The sequence below is a fragment of the Corythoichthys intestinalis genome, chromosome 22 (genome assembly GCF_030265065.1).
Source record: "Corythoichthys intestinalis isolate RoL2023-P3 chromosome 22, ASM3026506v1, whole genome shotgun sequence".
NCBI lineage: Eukaryota > Metazoa > Chordata > Actinopteri > Syngnathiformes > Syngnathidae > Corythoichthys > Corythoichthys intestinalis.
The window spans coordinates 29,552,474-29,569,253 of NC_080416.1; the positions used below are offsets into that span (position 1 = coordinate 29,552,474).

Here is a 16,780-nt window from a genome sequence, read left to right on the forward strand (position 1 = left end):
ACATCCAAGCGGTCCATATCATTCAGGGGCATAAAATACCGCGTGTATTATGAAATAAACATGCTTTTTCGTGTCACAGGCACTTTAAAAGGCTCACACGCCTCTCTCTGGTGCAGCAACAAAAGCCTGCAGCACATTGAGCTGGCGTGATGCGAAAATAAAAAACAAATTAATCTGCAAAATCAGCTGAATCCGCAGCCGTTCTGCATACTGTAGCATTGGCTGTATACTGAAGATGATTAGTCCGCTGACGGCAGATTCACTCATTTTCATGGCACGGGATTCAAAAAATTTAATAAATATATCATCAATATATGTTGCGGTTTTTAGTGTTCCCCATGGACGGACAGCGCCTACGTGGCCCCCAACCAGGCAGCTACTCCCTCCTTCACGTCCACGCCTCTCTCCACCTACGCCACCACCACGACCCCCAACTCCTCGCTACCCGACAGGTAACAAACTATGCTCCGTCGCTCTGCCAGTTCAAGATTGACATCTCTGTCCTCTCTTCTACAGCGACTCGTCCTCACCCAATCACCAGGCGGAACCTGGCACCCACGCCGGCACAGAGGTTTGTCCGAGCTCTACTTTTCCGGGCTCGTCTTACACACGTGCACATTTCATGTCTGTGTCGTCTCCCTTGTAGCAGTTGAGTCCTGCCGCGTCCATTCAAGACACACAAAAATGGCTGCTGAAAAACCGATTCAACTCATACGCGCGACTCTTCACTCACTTCTCAGGTATACACACACATACAGCAGCCATTTTGGGCCAGGAAATAATTCTGCAATGTTTTACTATGCAACTAATGAACAGGAAAAAAAACTTTTTTCACCCTTCTGCTGTGAATTGGAATGGGTTTATCACTCGGAGTTGTCCAATCCATTTGAAGTGGGAGGGTTGGCAGCGAATTAACATTCTTTTGTTCAAATAAAAACCAAAAAATAACTTTTTTTGTTTTCTGTATCGGATCAGGACTCCATAGTGGCAGATTATCAAAATCGGGTGACTCAGGTGCAAAAATATGCGATTGGTGCATCCCTATTTATTATTATTATTATGTTACAGTCATGTGAAAAAATTAGGACACCCCATTAAATATTCAGCTCTTTGGTAAGAAATGTTCACATATCAATGTCTGATCTTGTTTTTCTTTATTTCTGAAAAAGAAAGTGATTGAATTGCTGGTAAGCAACAAAAATTAACATTGTTTTTACTCATTAAACCAAATATATCAACAGAAAAAAGTTTGGACACCCAGGCACCTAATAGCTAGTGTTACCTCCTTTGGCTGAAATAACTTCAGTGAGACGCTTTTTGTAGCCTTCTATCAGTCTGAAGAAAGTTTGCGCTACTCCTCAACGCAGAATACTTTCAGCTGTGAGATGTTTGAGGGGTTTCTTGCATGTACAGCCTGTTTCAAGTCACCCCACAGCATCTCAGTGGTATTAAGATCCGGGCTTTGACTCCGACCAATTCAGGACTCTCCATGTCTTCATTTTCAGCTAGTCCTTGGTGGATTTACTGGTGTGTTTTGGGTCATTGACATGTTGCAGGGTCACTTCAGTTTCGCTTCAGTTTTAAAATTTTCACCGATGATCTCACATGTTCATCAAGCACGCTCTGATACACGATAGAATAGTTGAGTCTAGTCTATGATAGTGAGCTGGCTAGGTCCTGCTGCAGAAAGCATCCCCAAACCATGACACTTCCACCTCCATGCTTCACAGTTGGTATCAGGTTCTTTTCTGGATTGCTGTATTGGGTTTACGCCAAACATGTCCTCTGTTCTGGTATCCAAATAATTCAATTTTAGATTCATCTGTCGAAAGAAAAATATTCCAGAAAACCTGGTATCTACATTCACTCTGGCAAACTTCAGTCTGGCCTCCATGTTCTTCTTTGAGAGCAAAGTTTTCCTTCTTGCACACCTCTCATTAAGGTTAAACGTATGAAGTCTCTTTCTGATTGTAGAGGCATGCACTTTCACATCAACAGTAGCAAGAGCCTGCTGTAGGTCCCGTGAGGACATTTTAGGGTTTTTGGAGACTTCTTTTAGCATCGTGCAGTCTGCTGTCGGAGTTAACTTGCTTGGACGGCAAGACCTGGGCATGTTGGCAGTTGTTTTGAATGTCCTTCACTTGTAGACTATTTTCTGGACAGTGGAATGGCTGATTTTATATTCTTGAGGTCTTTTAAAATCCCATACAAGACTAATAAGCGTCTACAATCTTCTTTCTGAAGGCCTCAGACTGCTCCTTTGATCTCACTTTGGTGTTTTCTTTCACTTAAACAGTCAGGGGCACACCAAACTAAATGTGAGGTTTAAATAAGGCAAGCTTTCTTCAAAACCCTGGGTAATGATGTGCGCCTGATTTGATACACCTGTGTGTGATTTTAGCCATTTTAAGTGGGATTGAATGTGGGGCTGTCCTAATTTATTCCTCGACAGAAATTGCATTTATTTAAAATGACATTTTACAGAAAGTTATAAAAAATCTTTTTTTTTTTTCCAGTTTTAATTGTTTAGTTTTATTACTTGAATCTCTCAAGATTGTTAAAATTGATATTAAATATCCATAAGACCAAATATGTTAAAAAACACACTGGCTGTCATAGGGTGTCGTACTTTTTTCACATGACTTTATATATATTCTTATATTATTCATTCTTTATTTTATTCTGTAGCTTTTTTATTAATAAAGGGAATTTAAGTTGAATGAAAACAGCAAATACTCCCCCCCCATATTTTTGTTTTTATATATATATATTTTAAAGTCACAAAAAGGAAAAGCCATTAATATTTGTGTATTTTTGTTTTGATTTAAAAAAAAACAAAACAGACACAAACAGTAAATCTCTTTTTGTACTCAATTTTTATTTTAAACTTTAACAGTAAAAATTACCCCCCCCCCCCCATTTTTTTTTTAATTTATTTTATTTTTTTTAAATGAATATATATGTTTAAAAATGGCAAAAAGGGAAGAGCCGTAAATGTTTTTTGTTTTTTAACTGGGGAAAGGTTTTATTTTTTTTATTCAATTTTTATTTTAAACTTAACAGTAAATATTCTAATTTTTGTACTCATCTATCATCACGCGATACATTAAAATCAAACTACATTTTTGTGAGAAATAAAAACATTGCATCTCACTTTGGTGGCCACACATAACGACACATAGGGCCAGATCTGGCCCCTGGACCTGGAGTTGGACACCTCTAATGTCAACATTCATCTTCTTTCTTTGCCGCCCAGGTTCTGATTTGTTAAAGCTAACCCGGGACGACCTGGTCCAGATTTGCGGTCCCGCAGACGGAATCCGACTCTTCAATGCACTCAAATCAAAGTGCGTCCTCTCGCCCTTTTGCCTTCTTTCAGCCTCATTTAGCGTGCTTGACATTCATTTTGTGTCCCTGTGTGTGTGTTTAGATCCGTGCGTCCTCGTTTGACCCTGTACGTGTGTCAGGAGTCCCCTCAGCACAGCCCCCTGCTGGAGAGACACGCCAGCAGCGAAAACGGCGAACAGGGTGTCACGCCCAGTTTACACGGTAGGAAGCTTTCGGAAGGTCATTGGACTTGCCGTCAGATGGGAGGAAAACGGTTTGTATTTTTCCATAGTGTACCACGCTCTGTACCTGGAGGAGCTGACGGCAGCCGAGCTGATCCGCAAGATGGCTAGCGTGTGTTGCCTCCCGCTGGGGACCATAAACCAGGTGTACAGACAAGGACCCACTGGCATTCACATCCTGCTCAGCGACCAGGTGGGAATTGAGATGGCTCAGTTTAACTAGTAGCTTAAGAGTGACATCCAGTGGTGAAGTTGTGTACTGCATTAGACCAAACCACTTAAACCTATTAAAGGGCGGCAAGTATGGAGGTAGATTTGTGTCTTTATTATTCAATCAAGAAAAATGTTGCTTCAATCAAATAAAAAGTTGCTTCAATCAAAATATATATTTTCAATCGAAGAAAACGTCTCTTCAATCAAAAAAAATTTGTTTGAATGCAAAAATAAAGTTGAAACTCAAAAAAATATATTTGAAAACTTTTTCTTTGATTGAAATTTTTTTTTTTGATTTAAGTCAAGTTTTTTTTTAATGGAAACATCATTTTTGATTGAAGTCATGTCATTTTGCGTTTGGACCACATTTTGGCTAGGACATTTGTGTCTTTATTATTCAATCAAAAATTAAGTCGCTTCAAACAAAAAAAAAAGGTTTGAATGTGAAAAAATATTTGAGACTCAGAAATTCGCATTTGAACACTTTATTTTTCATTCAAACAGTTTTCTTTGATTGAAGCAATCCTTTTTGTGTTCAAGCCATAATAGGGGTAGGACATTTGTGTCAAAATCATTCAATCGCAATAAAAGTTGCTTTAATCAAAAAACTATTTTTAATCAAAGAAAAAAATCATTTGCAAAAATATATATTTTTTGAAAATATATTTTTTTATTTGAAATATATATATTTTTTATTGAAGTATCACTTTTTTTGAAAAGCAAAAAGTTTTAAACTCTTTTTTTTTTTTTTTTTCAAAGTGGAAAAAGTTTTGAACACACTTTTTTTTTGAAGTGGGAAAAGTTTTGAAGGCACTTACTTTCGATTGAATCATCTTGACACAAAGATTCAACTTCAACGCTAGTTCCGGTGTGTTTGAGTGGCAGCTGATTGCGCCAATGGCATAAAAGTATGAAGCAAGAATAATGGCCATTGGCCACCAGGTCTCCATCCAGCCATCGGAGTCTCCTGGAGTCCAAGCCGAATATAGGGCACTGGTACGGGGGTGTAACATCGGCATTTCACCGGAGTACCCGCAACGGCACGTTGCCCTGTCGCGGCACACTGGTCGGACCCCGATATCACCCCCCAGGCACGGAGGCCGGCTGTCGAGTGGACGGTCCGCGAATGACACGACACTCATTCAAAGTTGAAGAGACGGGGCTCCAGGCGTGGACGCCGGCGACTCGCCGGTAGTCCACTCTCGTACTGGGCAGGCTAGTGTTGGGCCACTCGCCGACCACTCTTGTACCGGCGCATCGCGGACACTCCGGTTGGAACCGATTGCCAACCGTCATGTCAGGGCAGCGGGTGAAGTTCGCCGTGTTGAATCACATTAAGCAGCAGGGCACCGTACTCCGGTGAAATGCCGATGTTACACCCCCGTACCAGTGCCCTATATTCGGCTTGGACTCCAGGAGACTCCGATGGCTGGATGGAGACCTGGTGGCCAATGGCCATTATTCTTGCTTCATACTTTTATGCCATTGGCGCAATCAGCTGCCACTCAAACACACCGGAACTAGCGTTGAAGTTGAATCTTTGTGTCAAAATCATTCAATTGAAAAAAAGTGCCTTCAAAACTTTTCCCACTTCAAAAAAAAAGTGTGTTCAAAACTTTTTCCACTTTGAAAAAAAAAAAAGTTTAAAACTTTTTGCTTTTCAAAATAAGTGATACTTCAATAAAAAAAAAATATTTCAAATAAAAAAAATATATTTTCAAAAAATATATATTTTTGCAAATGATTTTTTTCTTTGATTAAAAATAGTTTTTTGATTAAAGCAACTTTTATTGCGATTGAATGATTTTGACACAAATGTCCTACCCCTAATATGGCTTGAACACAAAAAGGATTGCTTCAATCAAAGAAAACAGTTTGAATGAAAAATAAAGTGTTCAAATGCAAATTTCTGAGTCTCAAATATTTTTTCACATTCAAACCTTTTTTTCTACGATTGAATTTTTAAAAATTTTGGATTGAAGTGATTTTTCTTTTGAAAATATTTTTTATTTTTGTTTGAAGCGACTTAAATTTTGATTGAATAATAAAGACACAAATGTCCTAGCCAAAATGTGGTCCAAACGCAAAATGACATGACTTCAATCAAAAATGGTGTTTCAATTAAAAAAAACTTGACTTAAATCAAAAAAAAAAAAATTCAATCAAAGAAAAATAGTTTTCAAATAGATTTTTTTGAGTTTCAAATTTATTTTTGCATTCAAACACATTTTTTTTGATTGAAGAGACGTTTTTTTCGAATGAAAATATATACTGGACTGTCTCAGAAAATTAGAATACACAATATTCTAATTTTCTGAGACAGTCCTGTACATTAATCCACCATTTAAAGCAGGGGTGTCCAAACTTTTTGCAAAGGGGACCAGATTTGGCGTGGTAAAAATGTGGGGGGCCGACCTTGGCTGACGTCCTTTACATAGAACAATATACAGGACTGTCTCAGAAAATTAGAATATTGTGTATTCTAATTTTCTGAGACAGTCCAGTATTTTGATTGAAACAACTTTTTATTTGATTGAAGCAACTTTTTTTTTTTGATTGAGTAATAAAGACACAAATCAACCTCCATAGGCAAGTGACTATTTTGGGTCCAATATTAAATAAAAAAAAAAGAAATTAAGCAAAAAAATAAACAAAAAACAAAACAAGTGTGACCTACATGACCCAAAATGTGATGTCCACATATGTGAATGCCAGGTCTGTTATAATTATATTTCCCCTCTCTCGCCTCCCTTCTCTTTCCACAGTGCCATTTTCTCTCAGTAAGGTGACTCGAGAGTAAAGTTTTTAATTTATGTATTTATTTATTAAGCCTGAATAAAAGAAATAAAATTAAAAAAAACAGATATGACAAAAAATCGGATTTGTGCATTAAGACCTGCGGTATGAACCTAGCCTTAGTTTAAAGTGGCATTAAATGAGATTTGCTGATACTTGTAGAAAACCTTTAGACATCCCTGACTCTGAACGGCATTTTTCCTAGATGGTGTACAACTTGACGGACGAGAGCTGCTTCGTCATCAGCACCGTCAAAGGTGAGTCTGGGCTTTTTTCCCCGGAGACGTCCACAGTCCCACTGCTTAACGCCCCCCACTCTTTTCGCAGACGAGCAAGGCGAAGGACTCCATCTCATCCTGAAGTAGGCCATGACCACCCACCGTCTTTCCTTTTTAACCTCCCTGCTCTCAATCGGATGGACGAGCAAGACCACAGAAGAAAAGAGGCGTGTAAAAATGTTAGAATCTGACATGCGGGGGATGTTTCCACTGTTTCATATTGAAAACACACCAAGAGGAGAGAGGCGCTGGCTGGCTGGAGAGCTTCTTCGTCGTTTGTTTTTGGGCTTTTTACGTTTTGTTGTTGTTTTTTTAATATGTCACGCAAGCGGCTAGGCCAGTACGGAACGGCATTTTTTGCTCGCCTTCCCGATTGAGAAGAAGCAGGGTGGTCGTCATCTTAATGACCTCGGTGAAGTTGGCCCCCCATCATTCGTAAATTTATATAAAAATGATGTCAATTGTTTGTGTTGCTATCGTTTTTAAGGTATGTACAATTCGTTTATAGGTCAATCTGAGGTCAACCAGCCCCCCCATTTTGATTAAAAATGGTTAAAAAGTGTTTGTGCTTCATTTGTGCTAGTAAAAGTTTTGTTTGTGCGGGACTGGTTGACTTCAGATTGACGTGTAAAAGAATTGTAAATATATTAAAAAACGATAGCAGCACAAACATTTGACATCATTTTTATATAAATTTGTGTCTGATAGGGGGTGGCGACTTCAGGGAGGTATCTTAATGTTATGGAAATTATGTGAGCGTCCAAATTTTTTTTTTCCGCCTGTTACTCGCCGATTTTTAGTCGCCGTTTGCTCGATTTAGACCAGGTTCGTCGTCAATGGAGGACCAAATAATTTTTGAGAGAGTCACTTTTTTTTGGTTTGTTTGTTCGCGCGTCGGTGCACGAGAAGCTCGTCAGCGGCGTCCTACGGACATCACGGCAGCTCCACGTCCGATCCTTGGAATTTTATCATTTTTTTTGTTTTTATGTATGTAGAGCGGCAAAGCGAGCGCGGAATGAATAGATGAAAAATGTCTCGAAATGTTTGGGCCACGCTGATAAGAAAATATTGTTTAAACGACAGGAATTTAAGTGGGTTCTTTTGTATTGTATTTGTATTTTTGTGTCTGTGCGTTTAATTCATTGGCCAACCTATTTGAATATTCGTTGGCTGCCAGCCCACCCAGTTCAAACGGATTCGACGTTTACTAGTGATTAGCAGTTCATTTATAGAAACACGATGGAAAAAAAGCAACTTAATTGGACGTCCATCATCGCCAATGGAGGATTTATTTTTTATGTTTGGGGGGGGGGGGCAAAAAATGTTTTTGGGGGCGAGAATGTTGTATTTAAAAAAAACGTCTTGATAAAGTTTTCTCCCACAAAAAAAAAGTTTTTATCTTTTATTTCCCGCATTAAAATAGTATTTTACTTTCTAAGTGATGCTATTTTATAGAGTTTTACTTTGGTAATTTGTTACTATTTTATCTTGGAAGAATACTTATGTTTTTGGGGGTGTCATTCAAGATGAGAACAATTGGATCAGTTGGATTTTTATGAGAATTTTAAAGGATAGAAGTCTGGAAAAGATTTTTTTTCCCTGTAAGATCAAGACCTCCCCCCCCCCCCCCCCCCCCCCCCAAGAAATGCTTTTGCTGTGAAATTCTTCGCTCCAAAACAGAGTTTATATTTTTTTAAAAAATCTTATTTTTCCTCAATACAAATTTTTAAAAACATTTTTTCCTGCATTAAAGAAAGATTTTACTTTCTTAATGTGTTTTCTTTTTTTTTTTTTTTTTTTTTTTTTTTTTTTAAGAATTTTACTACTTCAACTTGGAAGAATATTTTTTGGTCAAAATGTGATAAACATTGGATGAGTTGGAATTTTAAAGCTAAAAATACAATTCTTGAATTGTTTTTTTTGGGGGGGGGGGCAGTAAAATCATTTCTTTGTTCATTTGGGAAACGTTTTTCAAGAAATGCTGTCCCTGAGAAATCATTTTCTCCAAAATATTATTTTCCAAAAATATGATTTTATATTACAAAAAAATCTTTTTCTCAACACACATTTAAAAAAAAAAAAAAAATTCTTGCATCAAAATAAGTTTTTACTTTCTTTCTGTATTTTTATTTTTTAAAAAAGGTTTTTTTCCTGTAAAAAAAACTGAAATGTAACTTAATTTTTTTTTTCTCAGAATTCTACGACTTGGAGGATTTTTTTTGTCGAAATGTGATGAAAATTGGAGCATTTAGATTTTTTTGAGAATTTACAAGATAAAAATTCAATTCTTGTTATTTTTTTTTTTTTTTTAAATGCAACTTTTTTTTTTTTTTTTTTTTTAAGAAATGCTTTGCTCCAAAATATGGATTGTTTTCCAAAAATATGAATTTATTTCTCCCCCCAAAAATACAATTACAATACGGCTTCATCAAAACATAATTCTTTTCCTAAAAGAATTCCAAATTCATTCTTAAATTAGGACAAATCTCGAAAAACTAATGACTATTCTAAAGCAACTTTTGTTTTCATGCATAGGATTCTTTTGTCTTAATATGGCATTTTCTTGAAACTCCCCCTAAAAGTTTTTTCTTCTAATCAAAAATCATTTTCTCAAAGTCCAGTTCTGCCTCAAAACATACACAATTTGAATTTTGGGGTCATTTTTCTTTCCCAAAGAAATCTTCCTCAAGTTTAACATTTTCTTTTCAGTGTGTGCCTAAAACTCAAAAAACAAACAAACAAAAAAAACGCACATGCAGTGTAGTTTGTAGTCGCGCCTCTTGAACGTGTGAATGTGCATGTGTAGTTTTTTTTTTTTCCTCCCCGTTTTGATCCTGAATTTGTGGCAATGCCAGTCATGTTGCATGTGGAAGTCGGGAGATGATGTCTGACGTCGTCCCGTCCTGTTCTGTCTTGTCCTGTCCTACTTTTTTGGAGATGAGACCAACCATCCTGCACTGAAAATTCACAAACCGTGTGCGTGTATAGTCGGTAGTCGTTCATGCTCACCTTCCTTCCTTCCTCTTATCCGCCACACAGCACCGTAAAAAATATCTGGGGGAAAAGAAAAAAAAAAAAAAAGATGATAATAATAAAAGTCAAGGGCCGTGTTTGTGTGCGTGTCGAGCGAGTGAGGTAACCACTCTTCATGTCCAGCCTGAACGTCGATGATTCTGCTTGTGGTGTGTGCACAAAGCGCTCACGTGCTGGGAATAAATGATTTCAGAATTTTTTCCAGTCTCTTGATGTGTCATTTACACTTTTTTTTGACTCAATTTATGTTGTTATTGGTCCATGAAAAGCGTGCCTCTCGAAAGTTCTATTTGTTTCAAATGTTTTGGGCATAAGCAGAGTTTGGGGGGGGGGCTGTCCAGGCCCCCCTGGTGGCCGAAAAGTGTCATTACATGTAATTGACTTTCCTTAAGACCCCAATCACGTGACTTCACAACTCCGCTCCCCTGACTGGTGCCGTCATATTGTCCGTCAGCTCATCGTATTTACATATTACCGCTGCGTACATTCCTCCTATTACTGCGTGTTTTTCTGCTTGTCTAAGGAATCGCCTAGCAAACGAACCCAAAAAACCTTCCTGACAATCGTTAACATTGATTAATCAAAATGGTGAAGGCATGTGTGGCGGTTGGTTGCAGTAACAGAGAAGATAAACGGTGATTTTAGTAGTTGCTGTGTGTCCATTGTTAAAAGGGCAAATCTCTAAAGCAGCATGGTTTGTTTATCTCGGTCCATGATGCGTTTGTGTCGACAGCCGTCAGACAGCGGCGAAAACATCAATATGATGCCAACACGATCGCAGACATCATCAGACGGGGACTACGAAGCTCGTCGCCAAGGTCGCGCAGCAAGAAGGTGAGCCCAACATCAGGTGTTGTGCCGAAAAATAGCCGCCCTGCGTGAAATGTTCCTCCTGACGGGAGCGCCCACATGGAAACGACTTTCTTCTACTGTGAATATGTATTATTTTACTCTGCTTGAACTAACAAATGTCATACCTGTGTGATTGTCATTGGGATATGGTCGTGAAAACCTGTAGACTAATACATTTCTGTTCAAAGATGGTTATGTGGCCCAGTCCACGATTTGTTACTAAAGTACAGTACTAATATTTTGTGTATTTTAATTATTTAAAACTAGGGCTGTCAAACGATTAAAAATTTTAATCGAGTTAATTACAGCTTAAAAATTAATTAATCGTAATTAATCGCAATTAATCGCAATTCAAACCATCTATATAATATGCCAAATTTTTCCGTAAATTATTGTTGGAATGGAAAGATAAGACGCAAGATGGATATATATATATATATTCAGCATGCGGTACTTAAGGACTGTATTTGTTTATTTTACAATAAATCAACAAGATGGCATTAACATTATTAACATTCTGTTAAAAGCATAAGGCAAGGCAAGGCAAATTTATTTATATAGCACAATTCAACACAAGGCAATTCAAAGTGCTTTACATCACATGAAAACCATAAAAATCACATTTAAATCAACACAACGTAAAAACCAAGACAAAAGATCGCATTTAATCACAGAATAAAAATAAATAAATAAAAATAAAACAAAAATAGAAATAAAGCAAAAACTACTACTAATAATAATCATTGAAATCAGCAATGGAGATAAGCACAAGAGGAATAGAAGGCAGGTAGATTGAAATATATAGACAGTTATGGATATGCAGTGCTAAACAAAAGCGTTTTTAGCCCTGATTTAAATGAGCTAACGGTTTGAGCATACTTCAGACCTTCGGGTAACTTGTTCCAGAGGTGAGGAGCATAATAACTAAATGCTGCCTCACCCTGCTTGGTTCTTGTTCTTGGAACATGCAGAAGACCCGTTCCAGACGACCTTAAGGGTCTAGATGTCTCATAGGAATCTAACAAGTCAAGCATGTATTTTGGTCCAAGGCCATTAAGTGTTTTGTAGACGAGCAGTAGTATTTTATAGTCTATCCTTTGACTCACTGGAAGCCAGTGTAGCGATTTCAAAACCGGTGTAATGTGGTCCAGCTTCCTTGTATTTGTGAGGACTCTGGCTGCAGCATTCTGTACTAGCTGCAGCTTCCTGACTGATTTTTTATCAAGACCTGTAAATATACCGTTGCAGTAGTCCAATCTGCTGAAAACGAATGCATGCATAAGTTTTTCCATGTCTTGTTGAGTCAGAAGCCCCTTCATTCTGGTTATATTTTTTAGGTGGTAATAAGCGGATTTAGTGACGGACTTTAGATGGCTATCAAATTTTAGGTCTGAGTCAATAATTACGCCAAGGTTTCTGACTTGATTTGTAGCTGTAAGTGACATTGTGCTAAGTTGGCTGCTTATCTTTGACCTTTCCTTTTTTGGCCCAAAAATGATCACCTCTGTTTTCTCCACATTTAACTGGAGAAAATTCTGGCACATCCATTCATTGATTTGATGAATGCATTTACTCAGGGAGACTAAGGGACTATAATCATGTGGGGACACAGAAATGTACAGTTGTGTGTCATCTGCATAGGCGTGATAGGAGATGTCATACTGTTCCATTATCTGAGCTAACGGAAGCATATAGATGTTAAATAAGAGTGGTCCAAGAATTGACCCTTGAGGGACTCCACACGTGAATTTGGTTCGTTCTGACTGATAATTTCCGATTGACACAAAGAAATCCCTATCATGTAAACAGGATGTGAACCACTGAAGAATAGTGTCAGTAAGCCCTACCCACTGTTCCAATCTGCTGAGTAGTATGTTGTGATCAACCGTGTCAAATGCGGCGCTGAGATCCAATAGTAGCAGAACAGATGATTTGCCTGCATCGGTATTCCGACGAATATCATTTAGGACTTTGATAAGCACGGTCTCGGTGCTGTGTTGTGGCCGAAATCCAGACTGAAATGAGTCAAAAAGATTGTTTTGGATCATAAAAGTCTGGATCTGTTCAAACACAACCCTTTCGATAATTTTCCCCAGGAATGTCAGATTTGATATTGGCCTGTAATTACTAATGGTTGAGGCATCCAGATTAGGTTTTTTTAGGAGAGGTTTTATTACTGCAGTTTTTAAAGTCTGAGGAAACTCTCCTGTTTGGAGGGAAGTATTTATAATCTGAAGTATGTCTGGGGCTATGCAATGAAAAACAGTTTTGAAAAAGTTTGAAGGAAGGATGTCAAGGCAGCATGTTGTGGGCTTTAGTTTCGACACAATTTCTGTTAAAGTGGCATAGTCCAAGAGGCTAAACTGTCTAAGATTGACGTGGGGGACATGTTGGGAGGCATTTAGTGTAACATTTGTTAATCCGGAGTTGCACACAGTCTGTCTAATCATTAGTACTTTGTGTGTAAAAAATGCTGCAAAATTATTACAGGACACCTCAGATGCCAATTCCTGAGGTATTGATGCTTGTGGGTTTGTCAGTTTGTCAACAACAGAAAATAGTGTGCGAGTATTGTGGGTGTTTCTACTAATGATCTCTGAAAAATATGATTGTCTAGCATTTTTCAGTTCCTGGTTGTATTTGCGAAGACTCTCTTTGTAGATATCATAAAAAACTAGGAGTTTGTTTTTTCGCCATCTGCGTTCTGCTCGTCTACAAACTTGCTTTTGTTTTATAGCTAGTATGGCATTTCTCCAGGGTGACCTCTTCTTTCTTGACAAGGTTTTTGTCTTAATCGGGGCAATAGTGTCCATTACAGTCATCACACCGGAACTGAAACTGTTTACAAGTTCTTCCACTGGAGCTATTGTAGGGGTTAATAATGAGGCATAGGCCTGTGTGAATAACGCACATGTGTTATCACGAATGTAACGCTTCCTAATAAACTCTGTTTCCCTTTTCAGAGGATGGACAGGGGTGGTCATTTTAAACATAATGCAGTAGTGATCAGACAGAGCAACATCATTCACTGTGACCTCAGAGATGTTAAGACCTTTGGATATTATTAAGTCCAGTATGTGCCCTCTGTTATGTGTTGGAACTGTGACATGCTGAGATAAACCAAATGTATCCAAAATATTTAAAAGCTCTCTAGCACATCCTTCTTCAGGATTATCAACATGAATGTTAAAGTCACCCACTAAAACAACACAATCAAAGTCCATGCACACGGAAGACAGTATTTTGGTAAACTCATCAAAAAACATTGTGTTATACTTCGGTGGTCTGTAAATTGTTACCAAGGCAGCTCTGCAAGGGCTTTTTAGCTGAATGACAATATACTCAAAGGAATCAAACTGACCACATGAAATATTTGTGCATTGAAAACTGTCCCTGATCAGACTGGCAACCCCACCTCCTTTCTTATGGGTTCTTGGCGCACTAAAGAAATTGAAGTTTGCGGGGGTTGCCTCGATCAGAACTGTCGAACTCTTATCTTGATCTAACCAAGTTTCTGTTAGGAACAACATGTCAAGGTTATGTTTGCAGATAAAATCATTAATTAGGAAAGATTTGCCAGCTAAAGATCTAATATTTAGCAGAGCCAATTGGAGATGCCAGACTGGATTCACTGGTGAGCTTTGGGAATGACATACTATGTTTAACAGGTTGGCAGAATTTATTGAACGTTTTTTATTTCTCACCAGTCTAGCCCTTTTTTTGTTGTTTATCACCACTGGGATTGTTGAGCATACATACTGTACTCCATAAGGCCCCGGCTTTTGCTGGGACAGAAAAGTCTTTGTAATGTTTTCACAGCCTGGACCCGGTGCACATCATATTGGTGTCGCAAACATGGCTCCCTCCATAGAAGGATAATACCGTGTAGTTCCAGAGTTGTAGTGCTTTGGCTTTGCCCCGAGAGAATTCCAGTGGAGGCTGGTTGGTTTGTTGCCATCTTCCCCTGGCACCTGTCGGGTGTGGCAGGTACAGGGTGGAAGCGAAGACATGAACTTGAGGAGATCAAGAGACTGGTTAACCTTGCTATCTAGACCCATGGAGTCCCAATCAGGTTGACTCATTATTCCATCCAAACTAAGTCGTCGGCGGGGTGGCTTCCGGGACTGTGGGGATTTAGGCCTTGATGAGGCCTTAGCCTGACTGAGTCGGAGGAGTGGTGGCGTCTTGGAGTGTGAGGATTTGGTGCTGGATGGGGCCTTATCCTGGAGTCTGCGGCGTGGTGGCGTCTTGGAGTGTGAGGATTTGGGGCTGGATGGGGCCTTAGCCTGGAGTCGGCGGCATGGTGGCGTCTTGGAGTGCGAGGATTTGGTGCTGGATGGGGCCTCGACAGCAGAGGATTGCACGGTCGGGTCGTTCTCCTCCTGTTGAGCTGATGGAGCCACTTCTTGAGTCTCGTCTGAAGGGGGTCGATCACCTGCTACCAGGGTCTCCTTCCGTTGAGGCAGTGGAGCCTCAGCAGAGGAGGGTTGGTCACAGCCTGGCGGGGCTAGCTTAGTCACTTCCCCTTCAGCGACTATCGGCTCCATTTTTGGAGGAGAGATTGATCCTGCGTGCACACTGTCTGATTCAGCACTCATCCCAGCCATCATGTTTATCCGATGTTTTGGGACAGCTTGCCTCCTTTCCTCGAGATAAGCAGACTGTCTGTGCCTCAAGAGATAAAACATGCTGCTGCTTAGTAACTGCACTCCTGACTTATTTAGGTGAAGGCCATCGTTCTTAAAGAGGTGCCTGCGCCCTGAAAATATGTTGAAATTGTCAATGAAGTACATCGATTGTCCAGCGCATGTTGCTTTGAGCCATTTGTTAAGCATCATCACTCTGCTGAAACTTTCATCCCCCAGCCTGGGCGCGGGTATGGGTCCACTGAAAAACACCTCAGTATTTAAAGTTCCGACTTTGTTTATCAGTTCAGTGAAGTCTTGCTTTAAAAGCTCTGATTTTTGCTTCGCAATATCGAGGGCTCCTGTGTGTATTATCAGACTAGTGGCTGTTGGATGCTGAGCAGCAATGCTCAGGATACGTTCAGAGATAACAGACACCGTAGCTTTGTTTAAACAACATACTCTGGTATTGTTGCTACAAAAGTGTTTCATCCCATTCACAGCAAAGTCGCCCACTATCAGAGTGCGGGGCCCATTGGGTCGCTTTCTCTGTAGCCTGCTAGCACATGCATTAGCATCGTACCTCTCTTTCGAGCTGGGTGTTCCAACTTTCCCTGGGTCAGGAGTCTCGGAGAGTGGCGTAAATCTATTTTCCAGTAGAATTCCAGCAGCTTGAGGCACTTTGCTTTGAGCCTTTGTTGTTGCCTTGATCTGTGATAATTTTCCTTCTGGTGCCGGAGTAGATGACGCATTCTTCTGCAGAGGTGGCCATTCCTTTTCATCGTAAATCTGCCAGTGCTGGGTTCTGCCAGGGTCCCGTTGAGTCTCGATGGTGTTTGTTTGCATTCTATGGGTCCGCTCCCACTCGCTGTTTTGGGAGATCGGCAGAGTGGTTTCATTCCCGAGCTGTCCGTTTACCTCCATATTCACTTCAAGCCGGTAGATTTTTGTTTCCAGTACTGCTATCTTCTGGAGCAGTTTGTGGTAATCCTCCATTGACAGGGGAGGCATGTTGCTGCTACTTAGCTTTCGTTAGCCGAATTCCTCAGCTCCGATAAGGCAGACTTGTGTTCCAGTAACGACAAAAAAGCACTTTAAAAGGCTCAAAAATGCTCAAAAAGCCTTTGTTTGAATATAAACATGATTAAAAGATAATTCCAAGACCTCCTGAGTAATTTAGAGGTGTTTAAAAATGATTAAAAAGATGATTGAAGCTTGAGAAGCAGGAGCAAAGCAGAGAGACGTCTGCACAGTAGCGAAGCAGCAAGAAAACATCTACCCAACCAACCAACCAACCAACCAAAGTGATCCATGGATAGAAAGACTTGTAGTTCTTTATGAAAAATGTTAGTACAAGTTATAGAAATTTTATATTAAAACCCCTCTTAATGTTTTTGTTTTAATAAAATTTTCA

The 16,780-nt window shown here is 39.4% G+C and overlaps 1 protein-coding gene across 3 annotated transcripts in view; it reads left to right on the top strand.

Annotated features, from left to right (window-relative positions):
* The window catches only part of ubp1 (upstream binding protein 1), a 30,052-nt gene extending 21,583 nt beyond the window's left edge, over positions 1 to 8,469 (top strand). For 2 of the 3 annotated variants that reach the window (XM_057828278.1, XM_057828281.1), the window contains exons 9-16: positions 331 to 452; positions 517 to 571; positions 647 to 740; positions 3,257 to 3,347; positions 3,431 to 3,549; positions 3,620 to 3,762; positions 6,784 to 6,835; positions 6,906 to 8,469. In XM_057828278.1, coding sequence (XP_057684261.1) covers positions 331 to 452; positions 517 to 571; positions 647 to 740; positions 3,257 to 3,347; positions 3,431 to 3,549; positions 3,620 to 3,762; positions 6,784 to 6,835; positions 6,906 to 6,943 — 714 coding nt within the window. In that variant the 3' untranslated portion in view covers positions 6,944 to 8,469. The remainder of the gene's footprint in view (positions 1 to 330; positions 453 to 516; positions 572 to 646; positions 741 to 3,256; positions 3,348 to 3,430; positions 3,550 to 3,619; positions 3,763 to 6,783; positions 6,836 to 6,905) is intronic. The other variant, XM_057828279.1, reaches the window with a different exon arrangement.
* The last annotated feature ends 8,311 nt before the right edge of the window (positions 8,470 to 16,780 follow it).